Raw genomic sequence first — 20,192 nt, forward strand, 5'->3', positions numbered from 1 at the left:
TATCTATCTATCTATCTATCTATCTATCTATCTATCTATCTATCTATCTATCTATCTATCTATCTATCTATCTATCTATCTATCTATCTATATTATTTTTCTTACAAATCTGGTTAAAACTGTAAAATTGGTAAATTGTTGACATAAAAAAATTATTATGCAAAACCTTAACCTCATCAACAACTGTTTAACTTCCAAGTACAACATTTGTTCACCTCATATTTAGCGTCACAGCTTTTTGCTGACACGAGCCTGTGTTTGTGTTCCTGTCAGCGCTGTGACATCACCGTATTGTAAGTCTGTCTTCATGGCTGTCTGCTTCTTGTCACACAGACAGTACGGTTGTCTTTCTTTTCTCTCTCGCTCTCTGTGTCGGAAACAACAAAGCCTGGAGACAAACAGCTCAGCTGCTCCTCATTTCAACAACAAACCTGTGTTTGAAGGTTACATCCTTCCCACACATCATCTGATTCTGTGGTTACATGTGAGCATGTGGACGGGGAGTGTAATGTTCATTCCTCTCTACACAGAAACAAAATAGAACTTGTTTTATTCACTAGTAATTGAGTTTGGAGAAAATGCCATTTTAATGATTTGCTAACTGGACCCAAAAAATCAATTTATTTGCAGTGTCACAAAGCAAAAGTTTAAAGTTCAAGTGTTACGAATCTCATGTTTTAATATTGAAATTGTAGTAAATCTAACGTGTCTCCTCTGTGTGATGACAATTAATTTGAGTAAATGTACAGAAAGTCACGCGATACAGCAGTCTGTGAAACATGTTTGGTTTTGGGGATTGGATTATGTTTTAATGCAATCTTTGATGGTTTTTATCTCGAACTTGGACAGGTTTCATCATGCTGTGATGATATCTCTGAGCCATCATCACAGGATGATCTTCTTTAGAAAAATGTTTTTTGGTATTGATCTGAAGAAATAATGTTCTCCAATTGTCATATTTATTGTGCAAGGAAACTACTTCTTTGACCTTTTCATGTTCATATGTTTTACATTAGTTTGTCTGGTGCAGGGATTACAGCACAAAAACTGGAAAACTTTTTTCAGGCACTAATAATAAGTAAGCTGTTGTGTCCAGCGTCTGACTCTAATAGAATAAGAGACTCGGTCAATGAGGAGCACGATGGAAAAAACTCTTTAGTTATGATAACTGACTGAGGTTAGATTATTATCTGGGCAAAACAACTGCTGCACAAACTCACAAATGCTAGAATTTAATTTCTCTAACATGTGTATGCATCCATGGTAAAAAGAGAGTATGTCCTCCTTCAGTTCTAAGGATTTTGTGTATCAGGACATACCGTAATGAAAAAAAATCACCTGGTCCTCACCAGGTTCTAACAATATTTAAACACAACCTCAGGTGAACAGCAACATTATAGATTACCCTGTATTGTTATTCATTTGACAAAAAACAAGCCAAAATACTACATGCACCCCACAATTCAGCAGTAAAACCACATTTAGCAGCAATAACTTGAATTAACTGTTTTCTGTATGACTGTATCATGGCTGTATGACTCTTCTTTTCAATGTTGCTTCAGTTCGTTCAGACTTGCAGGCATTCATTCGTACACAGCTCTTCATACAAGTTTCACCACAGCATATCAATCAGATGAGCTCTGGACTCTCACTGGGCCATTGCAAAACATTGATTCTTGTCTTTTCTTCCTGGCGACTGTTCTAAACAAACCATTCTTGATCAGTCTTTTTTGTCAGCCTTTTTCTAGTTCTGCAGTCATGAACTCTAACATTTAACATGGTAACTGTTGCATGTAGAGTCTGAGATGGAAGCGTTTTTTGTAGTTTCTCTGGCCTTGGGTTGAATTTGCAAGGATGTTCACTCTTAGAAAGCTTGATTATGTGAACAATCCATCTCACTGTAGCATGATGGACTTTGAAGTGGCTTTATAATCTTTCCCAGCTTCAGGCCTCCAAATTGCCCAAAGTTTACTATGCATGGTCACACTTGCTAATGGTCACTTAGTCAACTGCACTTAATCATCAGCATCTGGCTGCGTCATCCTGCTTCTGTAAGGAAGCACTGTGTCATGACATGTAAAACTTTAGAATTAAAAGAGGGTGCACTTGCTTTGTTACCATGACTGCATGTGGTATATGGGAGCTTTTTATCTTGAATGAGAAGCGATTAATTTCTGGGCATCTGTGTAAAAAACACTCAAACTGAGAAATAGGTAAAAAAGTATCCAGGTTTTGAACCGGTGGTTAACAAGCTGCTCTTTTCAGTAATTGTTAATGGTTCTTCACTACACTTTAAGCATATATCTTTGTCCTTAGAGGAAGGAACTATACGGTGTATTTGCTTTCCAGAGTCCCAAGCAGGTTAATCCAGTCACACTTGCAGTTTTGGTCCTCTAAACTATTATAAACATCTTGCACTATGACAATGCCTCAAACAGTCCAAATACATGCATGATAAGTTTATTGGTGAGTCTAAATTGTGCTTTACGTGTGAAGTGCTTTAAAGTGGTTTAAGTGTATACATATTTAGCCTTAAAAGCTGGAAAAAAGCAGGAAACTGGAGTGGCTCAAGAGTTGGGAGTTCGCCTTGTAATTGGAAGGTTGCCGGTTCAAGCCCTGGCTTGGACAGTCTTGGTCATTGTGTCCTTGGGCGAGACACTTCACCCGTTGCCTACTGGTGGTGGTCAGAGGGCCCGGTGGCGCCAGTGTTCAGCAGCTTCACCTCTGTCAGTGCGCCCGAGGGTGGCTGTGGCTACAATGTAGCTTGTGGATGACTGGATGTGTAAAGTGCTTTGGGGTCCTTAGGAACTAGTAAAGTGCTATACAAATACAGGCCATTTACCATTTAAAAAAAGTGCACCTCTCATCCAAGAGGTTTTTTTCGTGTCAAAAGGTTAGTGGGTCTCAGGTTGCAGTGGAGGTTCCCTTTGAAGGTTGTCCTGAGGGTTGCTGACCCATTGTTATTTATGTGATTTTTCACATGATCCATGAGCTGTAAAAAAAGGCATGTGTCGTTGCCATCACTGTGAGAATCAGTGCGAGACCTTACCAACCCCATTATTTTGGTTACTTACAGAAAAAACTACAGATAAAGGTTTTGTGCCACTGACAGTAGACTATGAGTAAAGTGAACAGAAGATGTAACATCATTTTTCTTAGCCTGTTTTACTGTTTTGTTAATGAAGGCCATGTGTTAAGAATAACTTATTTGTTCTTAAACAGATCATTTGGATGCTTGTTTTTTATAGGTCAGCCCTCTTGAAATCAGATTGGGGCTGTGAACTGACAACAAATCATTCAGAATTAGATTTTTATTATTAGTTTAAAGCTTTATTTAACTTAATTAAAAAATTTTAAGTCTACTTTAGATTACTTTGTTTCTATGTAGCTTTTATTACTTGAAAAATGTCTATTTTAGTTTAGATGTTATTTATCTTCTTCGGTATTATGATGTTTGTGTGGTATTTGTCACCAGCAAGATATAAGAAGTTCAGAGCAGGCATTACAACAAAAACACAACAATTCATGTTAACTCAGTTTGAACAAAAAAAAAAATTAACAAATCGGACCACAGTGACACAGACTAAAATTAAGGGCAATTCCTGTTTATTTTAATTTACATGAAGGCATTTGCGAGAGTATATGCATGTATGGTGATGTGCTCCCTGAGGGTGTTTTATTAAAACTAAACAAATCCTGAATAAATGTCCATGCCCATATTTGTAACCACCTATTCCAGCGTCATTGTGGTAGGCTATTTTAAAATGCTGTATCATCAGCTTGAAACAGACTGACTTCCTCAGAGCGCCTTGCTCATCTTACAGCACGTTCATTGATAACCACTGGTTATCAACAAAGAAGATAACTTAAAATTCCTGGGTAATCATTCATGTGTGGATTCAAGTACCAAAAACTGATACATAATTTGTTTTAATATTACTGTTTAATATTTGTATTTTCAGTGTTGGCAAGAGTATTTATTTTTGGATGAAATACGACTGAAAAAGTCGACTTCCCTTTTCGATGGCTCTTAGTGTAACGTCATGCATATTCAACCATGTATAAGTCGACTTGACTACATTTCTTTTTTATATTAAAAAGAAATGTCATTGTGGTGTCTAAAAAGTAATCAGCCTGAAACGCACCGGCTTAAACGTTGCTTTTCTTTTTCAAAAAATTTTTTTTAAAATGAACTGATATTGTAAATAATTTATTATGTATTATTTATTTGCGAGTTTAGTCAATTATTTAATGATGTATTTGTTTATTTCAGTTTGACACTCTTGCTGAAAGTTTTTACAGCACCTCCTCAGCACCTTCACTTGAATAAAACGATCTCTTCCGGTCCGGTGATTAACGTCACGTGACGGGTAGTTGCCGAGTCGAGCTCAGCTGACAGGCTCCAGGGAAGTTAGCTTTCAGCTTGTGATGCGGTAAAGCAATCCAACTAAAAGCTGATATTTTAAAAAAAATGGAGCGGTACGGGTCGGACGTGGAGGTCGACGAGCAGAGGACTCCGCTGATTCGCCGGGGACGCGAAGAAGAAGTCCAGAAAGGTGAAAGAAAAAACCAAAGCATTCAGCTAACGATGCGGGCGCTTCGGTCGTTTTGTGCAGCATATGTTTGTAAGAAGCCGCGCTGGTTAACTGGGAAGAGGCAGGAAAGACACATACTAACAACCTGAACAGCACAATTTTATCGCTAAAGTGGCTGGTATGTCTGACTGTAGTGTAAACCTTAAATTTAGAGTCGTCACTAACACAGCTGTCATTATAGAAGGGTTGATTTACTGAATTCACCAGCTGAGTGTGCATTTTTAGGTGTATTTTGCCATCTAAGACATTTAAGTTGGTCATCCACACCTGTGTGTAAACGCACTTTATCTTTTAATGAGCATCGGTCACGAGGTTAGGCACGTCTGCCCTGGAATCGTATCATGAGACGTGTCTCTATGATATTTGAGTCATGACATACCTGCATACCCACGAAGGAAAAACGGGTTTTAATTGAATGCAGTGGTTTAGCTCTGAGAAACTGTGCATGCAGTGAACTCAGTCCTGACAGAACTGACAGGGCAAGTTTAGGTTTGCCAAATGTAAACAGGATTTACTGAAATAAGCTCTGTATCATTTTGGATAAGTTCAGTCGGCTGGATAAAGGAGACCCATTTTAACAGTGACAGTGGTGTGTACTATCAGTCGTATCAGCAGGTAGTTGTACTGTATGCAAACTAAATAGACTGATTAAATGGTGAAGTGTAGTTATGAAAATAAGGTTGTGCTACAAGTTTCAGAGCTTTAACGTTGTTGTTAGGTTTGGCTTGTCATTTACTCATTTTAAGGTTGATGGTTTAATCCCCGGTTGCTACATTCTTTCTGCCAAAGCATCCTTGGGGAACCTCCTGAATCCAGAGTAGCTTAGTTCTGAAAATAAGACTTAGAATTTTGAGATTTGATGGTATTATTAGAGTTGACTTACAGATGGGGCTGAGACAGGATACCAATGCAGAAATGTATCATGATGCATTATCAACATGCTGATGCTAGAAATTGATATTATTTATTTAAAATAAACTAATTAGAATCATTACTTAAAGGATAACCAAATTCAATTATAATAATACAAAAGCACAGCATGAAAATATGAAAGGTTTTTAAGATTTGACTTATTAGGATTATGTTGTGTTCCTTTTGTTACACGGATGTTGTGATATTGTAGTATTAATACACAGACCATACGTGCAAACAGATGATTCACACTGCTGTCGTTTCTGTCCCTCAGCTCCAGCATGCGGTTCATCACGCTACGCCCTGGCATTGCTTTCCTCTTATGGCTTCTTTGTAGTCTATTCTTTGAGGGTAAACCTCAGTGTGGCGATGGTGGACATGCTCAACAACACCCACCAATCAAACCCCAACCACAGTGGCACAGTGTGCCCTCGCCATTCCAACCCTGCAGTTCGCAAACACAATCACACGGTGAGCCGAAATTTGACTGCAGCTATTTAATCCCACTTTAAAGTGTGTCCTCCATAGGTTTAGTCAATTTTAATAAAGTAACAATGTAGCTTGGGAGTATGTTTGCCACCTAAAGACTTTCTAGGTCCTGAAGTTAGATTTAAATGCAAACCAGTTATATAGACCTGTTGGATTCTCAGTGAAAGTCAGTCTTTTGGTGTATAATTTCATGTACATGTAGAGGTAACAGTTTACTGATTTTACTGATAAGATTTTAAAGTTAAGGAGTTACTATTATTTGCAGGCTCCTTATTTTTATTCATGTCTGTCTGTAGGAAAATAACATACATTAGGCAGAATTATGTGAACGGGGAAATGTAGTTGGCATCCAAGACCCAGTACTTTGTAAGTCTTGAATTGACATGATATCAATATCCTAAGCCCTGAAGTCCTAAAGTTTCTAATCTATCCCCTCATAGGCCAGTGTTTACAACTGGGACTCAGAAACACAGGGATGGATCCTGGGCTCTTTTTTCTACGGGTACATCCTGACACAAGTCCCTGGGGGCTACCTGGCTGGCCGCTTTGGACCAAAATGGCTGATGGGCTTTGGGATCCTGGGGACTGTAATTTTTACACTGCTTACCCCTGTTGCTGCTGACCTGGGTGCAGGCTACCTCATTGCTGTCAGAGTGCTGGAGGGGATTGGCGAGGTAGGGGATCAGAATGAAGATGTTGAAAACGGAGTTGAATGCATTTGTGCAGCCCTGTTTTATGAACCATAATCACTATCTGTGCTGCAGCCATAAGATTTGCAAATGGCAATAAAAGTCATGTGACAGTCCTGAAATGGTTTCCAGGAATAGTTAAGCTAATATTTGGCTATGCTTAAGTGTCATCTGTGCACTTCTCTTAATATTCCTGATGTGTTTGTCCTCAGGGTGTTACATTCCCAGCAATGTACACCATGTGGGCAGCCTGGGCCCCACCGCTGGAGAGGAGCCGACTTCTCACCATTTCCTACATTGGTAAGACTGCAGCAAGAGCTAGACTGTCAACAGAAAGACAAATTGCACTTTTAGCCTATTTTATGCATTTTTTTTTTTTAGCTTCAGTCTACAGCTGATCACTTGAAAAATATTACATTAAGTAAAATATGAACACTTGGCCACACTAACCTTTATCATGAATATTTAAGCTGCTGGGCTTAGGCTTCTCTTGCAGACCAGCATCTGTCCTTTAACTATTCATGTCCACCTGCCACTTTCTGTTTGTTCTTTCTTCAGTAGTTACACAAACCTACTTCTTTTCTCTTCCCAGGAGCACAGCTGGGGACAGTAATAAGTCTTCCTGTATCTGGTGAAATCATCTTTTACCTGGACTGGACCTATGTCTTCTATATATTTGGTAATGCATGTAAATTATACTATTGATAGTCGAGTTTAGGAAGATTTGTTTTAAAGGAAAAAAAAAAAGATTCTTAGTCTCAGTTACTTTGTGCTCTAAGACAGGGGTCAGCAACCTTTAACACCCAAAGAGCCATTTGGACTCGGTTTCCACGGAAAAGAAAACACTGGGAGCCGCAAATACTTTTTGACATCTAAAATGAAGTTAACACTGTGTATATTGTTTTGTTTTTTTACCTTATGCTTTGTATAAACAACTATAGTGTGTTGCTTATGAAATCCATGAAGTGCTACGGAGAAAATTACATTTTATCTATGTAATGAACACATTTTCAACCCTTAAAAAATAATAACAAAAAAGAAAGTCAACTAGTTGATGGTCTCTTTTAAATGAATTAAAAAGCTGAACTTATCCATTAGCAAACAAAAACAGTGAGCCGTCATCCTTATATCGCCTTCTGGGCTATCGGAGTGTAGCGTGGCCTTGACCAGAATTTAAAAAATAATTGGAAAAAGCACTATGCTCCTAAAAAATTAAAAATAAATATTTTCAAAATATCTGCATATTTGTTTAACCTGGTTAACGTGCTTCGCGGGGCATGGCCCGCAGTGCCACTGCAGGAGAGGCAGACGTACCTGAGTGTCATCCACAATCACGCCTCACCGGCTTGCTCTCTCTGCTGTTGCTTGTATGTATCGGGCTGTGAGCTGGAAAGCTGCAGCCGGCTGTGCGTGTGAAAAGTGATCAATAAAGAGATGCTGAAGAGCATGTTCATGTAAACATCGTCGGGTCTGCCGTGATGTGTTTACAATCGGACTTCTGCTCCTGAACCTCTGCACACAGCGTCTGCTGTACGATAGGGGCTGTGCGAAATCATTTTCATCTTTACGCAGGACTGTAAGCTGTCGTCTGTGAGGCGTGAGCGGTGTTTGTTTTTAACATAGTTCGTGGTGGAGAACAGCTGCTCACATATGTATGTTGATCCAAAGATCGACACTCCACAAATCAGGCATACTGGTAGGCCGCTCTCGTCAGAAGTAAATACAAATGAATCTGCCCAGGCATCATTAAATGTTGTAATTTAGTCAGATATTTTTCTTTTCTTACATTTCTCCATACTTGGCCTACTGAGGGCTGAAAGTCTTCCACGAGTGTGACGCTTATTTTGAGCGATGAAAAATAATAAAATATAACTTTATTCTGATCTTGAAATACAAAAATAATCTTCCAAGTTAGAACTACAAGTTTTAAAAAAGAACTAACACAAATAAAATCCACTTCAGTTAAATACTTATAATTTATTTTTCCAAACCATGCAGAGCCGCAATATAAGGACTAAAGAGCCGCAGGTTGCTGACCCCTGCTCTAAGAGGTGTTTTGTACAAATTTTACCTCAACCTGATTTCATATTTTGTTTATGTGAGTTATTTTTAACAGATTTGTCAGTTTGTTGTTATTGTTTAGAATAGCATTCTTTGATAATGTTTGGTATTGTGAATTCGTCAGTGATCAATTTGCTTAAAAACTCTGAATTCACATTGCAGGTAATTTAAAAAAAAATCTTGTCTTATGTAAACATGCTACATGCCTAACACATACTGTCAGCTATGCTTAAAGAGGTTCTTACGTATCAGTCTGAACTCAAATGACTTGTTTGTTTAGTCAACACTTCTTCACAGTGCTGTTTAGCAGCTGTCTCTAGCATCTGTTCCTCTTTGACAGTGGAAATAACAATTTAGAAAATGGGAAGAAGAAAATGTATGCACAAATGGAAACAATGCAGAGGTCTGATTTTTTTCACTTGGGGCTTTTACTTCTACCAAACATATGTCAGATGTAAAAGTCCCTTAAGGCAAGACAGAGATAATGAGATACTCAGACTTCAGTTCAGTTTCAGGAACAGACAACCAAACCACATTCCACATATTTGCTTACTGGATAAAGGCACTCATATGATGGAGGATTTATGCTGGATGAGTGTAGGTCACCAGTGTTGCTTTGTGGTTTGCTCAGGTGCTGTCGGACTGGTGTGGTTCGTCCTGTGGGCTTTTTTCGTCTTTGACAGCCCGAATACCCATCCACGAATATCAGAGCAGGAGAGACTCTATATCACCTCCTCGCTCAAGAATGAGGTAACAGTAGTAACATGATAACAGGTTGTAAATTTAAAAAAAGAAGCAAATTCTCTTACATTAAAGAGCAGCTTTAATATACACTTATTGCATTGCTCTTAGTGCTTGCTACAGCGTGTTTGCAGGCATTTCCAGTCCAGTCCAGTTATCTGATTCTAATGTTACATAATATCAGTGTATTTCATCATTTTACTTTCTTATCTGTTCTTGTCAAAATACCTGCCATGAATCTGCGTTACTGGCACTGCGATGGTGAGCATGTAGCAGCTGGGAGCCCTAGTATGGCTGGATAGACTGCAGTGGCTTTAACCTCCTAGGACCTGGCGTCCACATATGTGGACATCACATTTTGGGTTATTTAGACCAAAATACTCAATTTTGCTCTGCAAGGGCCTGATATCCACTTACAAGGACATTATACTGCTACTGTTCTATCAAAATTTTAAACGAATATCCTCAGATGTGGCTCTTATTTTTCTTAAAAACAAAATAAGGAAAAAATAAATAAATCTGGTAATTCTTTGTTTTTACATTCATCGGGCCCCAATATGCCCAAATATCAAAGAGAAATTAAAAATGCATGCTGTGGAAGAGTTCGGGTCTCAGGAGGTCAAAGCTTCATCAGCACAGCAGTGACATTTTTTGCGCAGCTTCATCTTTTCTTTAGTCTTTGGTGAACATCAAGGTTGTTGTTTCAGATGTGTTTTCGAAGAAATTCTAATGAACTTCTTCTGTTATTTCTTCATCCTACTTCTACATTCGCTTTGGTCCAGCTGTCCACCTCGGCGAGCAACATCCCCTGGCGATCCATAGTGACTTCGATGCCGCTGTTGGCCATTGTTGTGGCTCACTTCTCTTACAACTGGACCTTCTACACCCTCCTCACTCTGCTGCCAACCTACATGAGTGACATCCTGGGATTTAGCATACAGCAGGTGAGAAACCACATTAGTTTAAATCAATACCAGAGTGACTTTAAAAAGGACTTGGTCTCATTTTAAGCTGATTTTTATTAGATTTTTTTAAATTCTGGAACTCTAGAGTATGAGTCCTAGTAAAAAATGTATGTGTATTATTTATATGAAGCTCTTATGGAGCCTTTTGATCACAGGGATTGTAAATACATACACTAACCTCTATATCTGATACTTTAGCCATGCTTCATAGGAAAAGCCATAATTGCAATAGTAAATATTTAACAGAAAATATAGAAAAGCACGATAGATCCCCTTTAAACTTGGGACAAAAGGTTAGTTTGTTTAGAACTCCAGGGAGATGAACCGGTAAAGTAGAAATGACTAACTGCAATACTAAAACATTCAACATCCTTGGTTAATCGTTCTCTTCTGAGAGTACATGAAAAAGTAAAAAATAAAGTCTCCCAGTAATGAAATGATTGTAATTGTCTGTTCCCAACAGAATGGTTTTCTGTCGGCTCTGCCTTACTTGGGATGTGCTGTGGTCGCTGTGCTGAGCGGCCAAATTGCCGACTATCTGCGAGAAACCCGCAAATACCGCACTGTCATTGTCAGGAAGTCCTTCACCCTCATTGGTAATTCATGACAGTCACTGCTGAATCCTCGACTTTTAACTGACTGCAGGCTCTTGACATCAAAAATATTACCAGTATTGCTACTTCACAGTTGTGTTGTTTCTGTAGGGATGATTGGGCCTGCAGTGTTCCTGGTGGCAGCAGGTTATACAGGCTGTGACTACACCTTGGCTGTGACCTTCCTCACCATCTCCTCTTCTCTCGGAGGAGTGTCGGCATCTGGCTTCAACATCAACCACCTTGACATTGCTCCTTCGTAAGAATTACACCTCAGAAAACTGTTGGATGCTACTACTACTAATAATAATGATAATACTTCAGTCATTTTAATTTTGAATCATTTTCAGTGTGAAGATGAGAGATTATGGGTATAAATGTGTAATTCAGTGTATCTTCAGGTTCAGATATCTTTGACATATTGAAGTTTCCCTCTGGCCTGTTGTTATCAAGATAATAATTTTAGGCATCAACATAGACCATGAGATAATGGAGGATATTTCTTTTTATAAATATAATTACATTTCATTATCAGTGTAGCAACATTATGTACTACATAGTGCTTTTATCGGGTTTATTACTCAGGACTTAATGTTTTTATTTGTCTCTTTAGATATGCCGGTATTCTCCTAGGAATCACCAACACCTTTGCCACCATCCCTGGCATGGTGGGACCAGTCATAGCAAGAGCTCTGACTCAGCAGGTAAGAAACATGTTCAGCAACGATGTAACTAACCAGTTCTTTTTTTTTTTTTTGTTTCAAAAGTAAAGTCTGGAATCTAGATTAATCATACACATAGAGTACACAGTATCTTTATAGCTGCGAGTAAAGAGGTAGTGAATGGTAGCAGTAAACTTCATTGGATTTTAATATGTAGTGTGCTGCTGCTTCATACAAAATGAGGACACTCTGGGTGTCCTGACAGATGGTATCCTTACTTTAGCATAATGCTTCATTTCCTCTGTAATTGGTTTAGTAAGTACAGGATTAAGGTGTTTAAGGTTTGGCCAATAGGGGGCACCAATAGTCCTAGAAAGGTAACTAAGTGTTACATTAGACCAGAGAAGAGCATACTACATACCTGCATGCTATGTTCAGTCAGTTAATCCAAATGATATTAAATCTGTAATCGTATGTAATCATTTTACACCACACACATGACAATAAAACAGCTTAGTAGTGATATTTAATCAAATAAGGCCTTTTCTGTATGTTAACACTAACTGTGCTAATGGTCCTCTAGAACACCATCGAAGAATGGCAGATTGTTTTCTACATTGCTGCTGCCATCGACGTGTTTGGGGCAATATTCTACGCTGTGTTTGGTAAAGGAACAGTGCAGTCCTGGGCTGTCCACACATCTTTCTATCATGCAGACTGAGACATGAGACCCTTTCGGGTTAAATTTTCAGATTTGTCCGGTGGGCAAGTTTCAAACATGAGCTCATTTGGTGGGTAATTTAAGGGAGAGATGTGTTCTAGCTGTATTCATCATGGTTGGATAAGTGTGTAATTGCCATGATATCTTGGAAAGATGTTCCTTAATGTGGCTGTGGGTACATGGTCTTGAAACAGATGAGCCCAATGTCGGTGATTTAAAAAAAAGAAAGTTGTAGCTGTACCTACTCAAATATATTATTTCTCAGAGGAAGAAATCAACATATGCTTTCCCAAGAAGTATCAGAGGAAGCTTTCATTATGAAGCCAAACGGGCTTGCTGGTATGTGGAGGGGGGGCAATGAGATTAGTTAGTTATGAAGCTACAGGCTGCATAACTAACTATAAAGGTCGGCTAATGTACATCAACTTTGATATTTACAGATAATAATGCATTTTAGATATTAACTCATTATAAATAAGCTATGGAAGAAAATCATTCCACTGTAGGTGGTTTTGTGGATTCAACCTGCTATACCCAATGGTTCCTTTTTACAGAAGGGACAGTTTTAAATCCAGTACACACCGATGCCCACCAAAATTTTTTTTTTTTTTTTTTTAAATCTGTTACTTTGTAGCCCATAATGAAGTGCCAGTAGGCTTTATAGTGAATTTTAAAAATCCCAAACGTTTTAAATTCAGCATTATGACTATAGTGTACACTTTGTTCAGGGATGATGCCTTAAAAATGTCTCCAAGCATTTTATCCTTTTTTCTTAGAGAAATTTACTTTTTTTTAAAAATGATTACTTGTAATATGGTGCAGTGTCTTGAGCAATGTTCCCTCTAAGCTGAGCGCGTGAGCAATCGCGCACTGCTGACATGGTCTCCCCACACAGAAAATCTGTGCTGCGCACAAAAAAAAAAAATCCAGCCTGAATTGGAATGAAAGTAAATACATGTATTTATTTTATTTTGCTGATTTTCTGTGCACGGAGACTGTCAGCAGTGCACGATTGCTCACGCGCTCAGCTTAGAGGGAACAGTGGTCTTGAGTTTTCAGGTTCACAAGCCAACTCTTATTTGAGATAGCAGGATTTAACGTCACAGGGGTTATGATCTCTCCAGTACATCTTATTAATAAAGGGACTTTGCTTTAAATTATTCCCCGAATTCTCAGGTATCTTAAATCTTACAAGGATTTAAAAAGGACGTTTGTTTACTTTTAAATTTTGATTAATCTTATCACATGGAGGCATATTTCCTCAAGTTTTAAGTGTCAGTGTGGTGATCGCCTTCTTTCAGTGTCAATGACAGATTAATTTTTTTCATCATATTTGCACACATTATACATTATGTACAATTTTCTTTCATACATAATCTCAGTTAAGAGGTAAATCCAAGCTAAACTGTAAGGTTAACATTTTGTCTTTGAAATTTCCGAATATTTATAATGTGCCTTACTGCTTAAGTTCAAAAGGGATCAGCAATGCAGGCTCATTCTTTTGAGTTCTTTTTGTTACTGACTTCATTTATTTCAGTTGTTATTGTGCTTTGTTTGCACAGAGAATAAAGGGACTAAATTGTACTAAGTAAAAATCATTGTAAAATTCCTCTTTCAAAACATTTGAGAGAAATGTTTTAAATCGCTGTGGTATAAAGACTGTGTAAATCAGATCTTGTGTTGGGGTATTATTTCTTTATCTCCTAGAACAGTTTTCACATTAACTAAGAATAATGTGGTTTTACATACTTAATAATTTTAAGTACCCTATAGTTGCCTAAAAACGAGCCCTATGCGACTTAATCTGCTTTCTCTCCCATCATCTGCCTCCTTCTCAACCTGGCATCTTCCTGTCACACCAACCCTCTGCATGTCTTCCTTCACTGCACCCACAAACCTCTTCTATCCTCTCCTTTTTATTTTTGCCTCTTACGTCATTTCCAAAACGCTCAGCTTGAGCTGTCCCTCTGATTATACTAATTTCTAATCCTCGTCGCTGGTAGCATCCTCTCAATCCAATTTCCTAAAAGACCCAAAAACCTTTGAGTTTTCAGCCTTGACTTGTTTTATTCTAAAGATTAGTAGATTACATTTGGGGACCAGTCATACATTTGTGAGGGTTTAGAGCAGGGAAAATGCCAGTTATACTCGTGAGAAAAAACATGGGGGAAAAAATGGCAAACAAATTAGTCAGGTTAGTGCACAGGTTAACCGTTTTGTTTGCTTTTAACCCTCAATTCCTGCACCCATTAAGTCAATTCTCTATAGTCACACAATTGTCCTTAAAAGGTGATACTGCTTAACTAAATATACGTTTGCCTGGAAGTGAAAACATGGAAATATCATTTAACGCCTCTGTTTAACTGCTATTTTTTAATGCCACTGTACTTTAACGTAATTGGCAGAGACGTTAAGCACATAACTTCTTTTAATCCAACTAGAGAGCGGCTGGAAAGGTGAGACTTCACCTGCTGCTTACTGCAAACCTTTAAGAGCGGAGCTGTCACTCATTCCTGATATCTCAAAGTCAACTAATGATAGCAAAGCAACAATAACGACAACTGCCTTGTTTATGTATACTATGCTAATTATTAATGAATGCAAAGTCTTGAATTTTAAATGCCCATTTCCTTCCCTTGAAAAGCCACGATTAAGTTATGCGTCGGGAATTACCGATCATTGAAGCTTTCTGCAGACATTAAAGCGCATATTAACTCGCCGGTGTGTCCGGCAATGGATGCTGATATTTGTGCCCTATAATAAACTCGTTTACGGTAACTCGTCGTTGTGATGCTGTGCAACGGCGGGTGCGCGCAATTACGCAACACCCCCGCCTGTCCTGCGAGCTATAACCGGATCAGCGTCTCCCCTCAGCCTATCCGCGCCTGCAGCCAACCTGACACCGGCCAGCTCTCAGGTACGACGCAGTACACGATATAATGCATGAAGTGGACTTTATTTTATCGATTTATTTTTTGATGCCATTAGTAAATTATCTGGGCCTGTTTTTATTTTTAGCGGTTCTGTGTGTGGGGATACTGTGATGCAGGACAGGCGGCTGGTAGTTAATGCGCATCCAGGCTTCAGTAAGCGGGCAGATAACAGAACATGGCGGAGGGTTGACATTTCCGTTAATTCCTTCAGACATTAGATTTAGTGCAATACTTTAGATTTTTCTGAAGCTCCGCCCTCTGTTTCTATAGGTTTATTTTTTTTAACCATCTTTTAGAAGTGAAAGCGCACTGCGGCAGCCGCTGTGACGTTATCTGTGAAGGATGAGTTAAACGCGCGCATGTAGATGACTGTCCTTGCCCTAAGTTCACCTGAGCAAGATCATGTGGGGATACATATTACAGTTGGATTAAGCTACTTGACGTTCAGCCTGCTGCAGAGTGCATTCAGACTAAATATGTCACACGGGTTTGGTTAAACAAAACTTCGCAGTGCATGTGTGAAGCCTAATGTTCAGGGTCATCACCCCGTCACCCCCACAGAGTCTTTAACAGCACCTGTTTCCCTTTGCGTGAACCTGTGCACAGTGCACTGCAGTGTCTGAGTAATGGCTGCTACACTGTTAGTAGACTAGACCTGACAAAATGGTGGATTCTGGCTGAGAGGGAAGCTGTACTGAGTCTGTGGCTATGAAAAAGAGGATGGTGCTGTGAAATATCATCTGAGCTACCTGGATGTGTTGGTGCACATCAGAGTGGTGAGAACAGGAGAAGCATGTGGATGTGAAAGAGGAGAGCAGGGGTGTGGATGGATGGAGGGATAGAGTAAGAGAGGGAGGAGTGTTGTGTGTTCTGTGCAGTTCACTGATATCCTCCCTAGTCCTCGGAGTCTTCTGAGATGCTAAAGAAAACACGTACTGACAATCAAGAGCCTTCTTCTTAGCAAATCTGAGCCCAAGTTACTTTCACTTTCCTCCTTTGAGCAGTATTTTAATGTAATTACAAATTCTTCCTGCACCAGCTGAGATTCCCACTCCAGTATTTTTCCACAGAGCCATGCAATATCTTGAATTTCTGCCAGCATAATGTTGAACCCTATGGTGTTTAATTACACAAACAAGTCTGGGCTATTTTCCACCATCAAATAATATGTTATTCACTCACAACAAGCCCATTTCACTATATGTCAGTCACAACAGCTAGTTCATCAATCCATTGCTTCCTGACTGTAACTTAACCCTGGCTTTAGCAGACAGACTGCCTCGTGACTTCTGCCAGCTCCAGTCATCATGGGAAAGGAGAAACTCCACATCAACATCGTGGTGATTGGCCACGTGGACTCTGGCAAGTCCACCACCACAGGCCACCTTATCTACAAGTGCGGAGGCATTGACAAGAGAACCATCGAGAAGTTTGAAAAGGAAGCTGCTGAGGTAAGGAGACGGGAGAGGAAGACGACCTCTTTAACTGCCCGCCGCTCTTCACATATTAAGGCAGAAGCCATGTGGATCAAATAGAAATTGACACAATAGAAGCTGTTTGAGTTTTATATAATTTAAAAGAGATTAAATTGTTTGCAAAAAAGTCTTGAAGGTTAGTGTTGCTTGTGTCCCAGATGGGGAAAGGATCATTCAAGTACGCCTGGGTGCTGGATAAGCTGAAAGCTGAAAGGGAGCGTGGCATTACCATCGACATCTCACTGTGGAAGTTTGAAACTAGCAAATACTACGTGACTATCATCGATGCCCCGGGTCATAGGGACTTCATCAAGAACATGATCACCGGGACCTCTCAGGTGTGTAACATGAGGATGCTAGGCCACTATGAAGTATATTAGCTTCTGTATTGCATGTTTTAAGGTGCTTTTGCAAGTTTGTGTACACAAAGTGCATCACTTGCTATTACATTGAAGTATTTCAGTTGCCATTAGTGACTATCGTAGGTGTTGAACTTGGTGTAGAAATTATTACAGTACATTACAGTATTAGCATCCAATAGTGGTAGTATTTCAAAGTTACTGAGGAATCCTACTAAAGCTGCATCCACTGCATTTTTAGGCAGACTGTGCTGTGCTGATTGTGGCAGCTGGCGTGGGAGAGTTCGAAGCAGGTATTTCCAAGAATGGACAGACTCGTGAGCACGCCCTCCTGGCCTACACTCTCGGAGTGAAGCAGCTCATTGTGGGAATCAACAAGATGGACTCTACGGAGCCAAACTACAGCCAGAAACGTTACGAGGAGATCGTGAAGGAAGTGAGCACTTACATCAAGAAGATTGGATACAATCCTGACACGGTTGCCTTTGTACCCATTTCCGGCTGGAACGGAGACAACATGCTTGAGCCCAGCCCTAATGTAAGTACTAAAACAAAGCATAGTTATGCAAAAGCCAGGATGTGGCCCATCATTTGAATATTCATTTGTTTGACTGGTGCCGTGGATAGAAAGCTGTAGCTCAATACAGCTCTTGGACAAACTCATACATGATCTGTCAAAGAATCTAAAGCGAACTTTTTCTCTAATTTCCCTTTCAGCAGCTATAGATATAAATAAGAAGTATTTTTCTTCAACATGAATCATAGTGGTGTTAACTAGGGAAAAAATAAAATGCAACTTTCTGCTAGTTAAATTGACTTCTTCATAAGATCAAGACGCGTCATTCATTCATTTAAAAAGTGACAAAAAATGTCCTGGAGGTTAAGAAACCAATAAAATGTTCTGTTATTATTTTAATTTAGAATTGAAATTATTACTGTATAAAATTGTGTATTATCATTTTTTCCTTCTTTCCTCTAGATGACATGGTTTAAGGGATGGAAAATAAATAGGAAGGAAGGTAATGCGTCAGGAACCACACTACTGGAGGCTCTGGATGCCATCCAGCCCCCCACCCGTCCAACAGACAAACCTCTACGTCTTCCCCTGCAGGATGTCTACAAGATAGGAGGCAAGTGGTGTACAAATAACATATGGATAAACTTTTAAGATACTTTGGGAATAAAGGATAGTTGTGACATTTCAAAACATGGAAAACCACATACCTTTTTCAGTAGAGAACTGAAACACTTTTAGTTTGCTTTACTCTGCTTTACTCTGACCTCTTTGCAGGAATTGGAACAGTCCCCGTAGGTCGTGTGGAAACGGGATTACTGAAGCCTGGAATGGTGGTGACATTTGCCCCTGTCAATGTGACTACCGAGGTCAAGTCTGTAGAAATGCACCATGAGGCACTGAGCGAAGCCCTACCCGGTGACAACGTTGGCTTTAACGTCAAGAACGTATCTGTCAAGGATATTCGCCGTGGCAATGTTGCTGGTGACAGCAAGAATGATCCACCACAGGAAGCTGCCAACTTTACTGCTCAGGTAGATACAAGATTTGGATGTAAAAAATCCAATTATAGTAGAACGAGCACATGACTTAAATTCATCTCCATCTAATGTCAGAACTATTTATATTCTCAATCCTCAAGGCAGATAAGAATGTGTTCAAATAAGACGACAGCAGAAAAACTAGAAATAAAAAAAAAAAACAAAGCTTTTTTTGCGGTTATTAATAAGGCACTGATGTTGTCCCTTTGCTTTGCAGGTGATCATCCTCAACCACCCAGGCCAGATCAGCGCAGGTTATGCTCCCGTGCTGGACTGTCACACTGCTCACATTGCCTGCAAGTTTGCAGAGCTCAAAGAAAAGATTGATCGCCGCTCTGGCAAGAAGCTGGAGGACAACCCTAAATCCCTAAAATCTGGAGATGCTGCAATTGTAGATATGATCCCTGGCAAACCAATGTGTGTCGAGAGCTTCTCTGAATACCCTCCCCTTGGTGAGTTCAAGTAGTTCCTAGAGTTTCAAGAGCTTCCCTCATCAAAAGGCATCGTGGCTCCACTTTGAAGTCATGCGATATTTTATGATGAACTCAAACGTCTTTTATTCTTCTTCACTTTGCAGGTCGTTTTGCGGTGCGTGACATGCGTCAGACTGTGGCTGTCGGTGTGATTAAAGGTGTGGAGAAAAAGGTCTCCACTACTGGTAAAGTCACCAAGTCTGCCCAGAAGGCCCAGAGGAACAAATGAATGTTGTGCTACTCTGCCGACCCCAAGGTCTCCCAAGGCAGGACATCAGTCATCCAACTTCATCCTAGAATTGGCTACTTCAACTTAATAATTAAAGACTGGTTAATCATCACAATGCATCGCAAAAGCATTCGAAGGAAAGAAAAACACTTACATCTTTAGTCCTTGAGGCAGCACTCCTGGTTCCATTTCAGTGGTTAGATTACCATTAAGTACAGTGTAACATCAACATGTTTCAAATGTGTGCACTGTTGATTCGCGTCATGGAAACACTATTCTGTGCTAATTAGACATCTAATAATTAGAGATACTGCAACCTGTCACCTCTCTAGTTCAATGGAGTGTAGGTTCAGAACTCTTTACATAATATTATATGTTGTCCTGCTTTTAGTGTTTGTTTGCAACTATATGGCGCTCTCTAGGAGCAAGGAGTCATAACTGTGTCCTTCTGTGTAGTGGAGTAGTAGAGAATTTGTTCTGTTTAAGCTTTAAAAAGAACTTAAAACAAAAAAAGGTCAAAAATTGTCCTCCCAGGACTCTAGTCCACATGTGGACTCTTAAAGCACTTTGATTGGCATTTTGCTAATTTTGCACCTGCACTTGTAGTTTAAATTGGCATAAGCTATAGCACCTTATTGTAAGATGGCATGAGCCTCTTTGTAACATTAAACATATTTCAACCAAAATGTGCTGCCTTTAGCAGTTTTTCCCCCCTTCTGTGTAAAGCTGTGAGAGCAACAG

The 20,192-nt window shown here is 39.5% G+C and overlaps 2 protein-coding genes across 3 annotated transcripts; both read left to right on the forward strand.

The window, feature by feature from the left end:
- Positions 1-4,358: 4,358 nt before the first annotated feature.
- On the forward strand, positions 4,359-15,092 carry slc17a5 (solute carrier family 17 member 5). Its single transcript, XM_005947221.3, has 11 exons — positions 4,359-4,556; positions 5,782-5,978; positions 6,437-6,670; positions 6,898-6,985; positions 7,278-7,364; positions 9,378-9,496; positions 10,270-10,431; positions 10,916-11,048; positions 11,157-11,304; positions 11,659-11,749; positions 12,291-15,092. Exons 1-11 carry the CDS (start codon positions 4,472-4,474, stop codon positions 12,426-12,428), a joined length of 1,482 nt encoding a protein of 493 aa, XP_005947283.1. The 5' UTR covers positions 4,359-4,471; the 3' UTR covers positions 12,429-15,092.
- Positions 15,093-15,241: 149 nt separating this feature from the next.
- Positions 15,242-20,137, forward strand: eef1a1a (eukaryotic translation elongation factor 1 alpha 1a). 2 transcript variants are annotated; one of them, XM_005947222.2, is made up of 8 exons: positions 15,242-15,345; positions 16,632-16,812; positions 16,995-17,174; positions 17,437-17,733; positions 18,175-18,325; positions 18,487-18,743; positions 18,967-19,201; positions 19,327-20,137. In XM_005947222.2, the coding sequence occupies exons 2-8, from the start codon at positions 16,669-16,671 to the stop codon at positions 19,449-19,451; spliced, it is 1,389 nt and encodes a 462-aa protein (XP_005947284.1). In that variant the 5' UTR covers positions 15,242-15,345; positions 16,632-16,668; the 3' UTR covers positions 19,452-20,137. The 2 variants fall into 2 exon arrangements, with proteins under 2 accessions (XP_005947284.1, XP_005947285.1); XM_005947223.3 differs by having other exon boundaries at positions 15,243-15,345; positions 16,629-16,812.
- The last annotated feature ends 55 nt before the right edge of the window (positions 20,138-20,192 follow it).

The sequence above is a fragment of the Haplochromis burtoni genome, unplaced genomic scaffold (assembly GCF_018398535.1).
Source record: "Haplochromis burtoni strain Fernald_Lab_line unplaced genomic scaffold, NCSU_Asbu1 Contig_518, whole genome shotgun sequence".
Taxonomy (NCBI): domain Eukaryota; kingdom Metazoa; phylum Chordata; class Actinopteri; order Cichliformes; family Cichlidae; genus Haplochromis; species Haplochromis burtoni.

Bases quoted from the DNA above. Each gene is read 5' to 3' on its own strand.
- eef1a1a (XM_005947222.2), top strand. From the start codon at position 16,669: ATGGGAAAGGAGAAACTCCACATCAACATCGTGGTGATTGGCCACGTG. The intron at 16,813-16,994 runs GTAAGGAGACGG...CTTGTGTCCCAG, and splicing joins TTGAAAAGGAAGCTGCTGAG to ATGGGGAAAGGATCATTCAA. The intron at 17,175-17,436 runs GTGTGTAACATG...CTGCATTTTTAG, and splicing joins TGATCACCGGGACCTCTCAG to GCAGACTGTGCTGTGCTGAT.
- slc17a5 (XM_005947221.3), top strand. From the start codon at position 4,472: ATGGAGCGGTACGGGTCGGACGTGGAGGTCGACGAGCAGAGGACTCCG. The intron at 6,986-7,277 runs GTAAGACTGCAG...TTCTCTTCCCAG, and splicing joins TCTCACCATTTCCTACATTG to GAGCACAGCTGGGGACAGTA. The intron at 11,750-12,290 runs GTAAGAAACATG...ATGGTCCTCTAG, and splicing joins CAAGAGCTCTGACTCAGCAG to AACACCATCGAAGAATGGCA.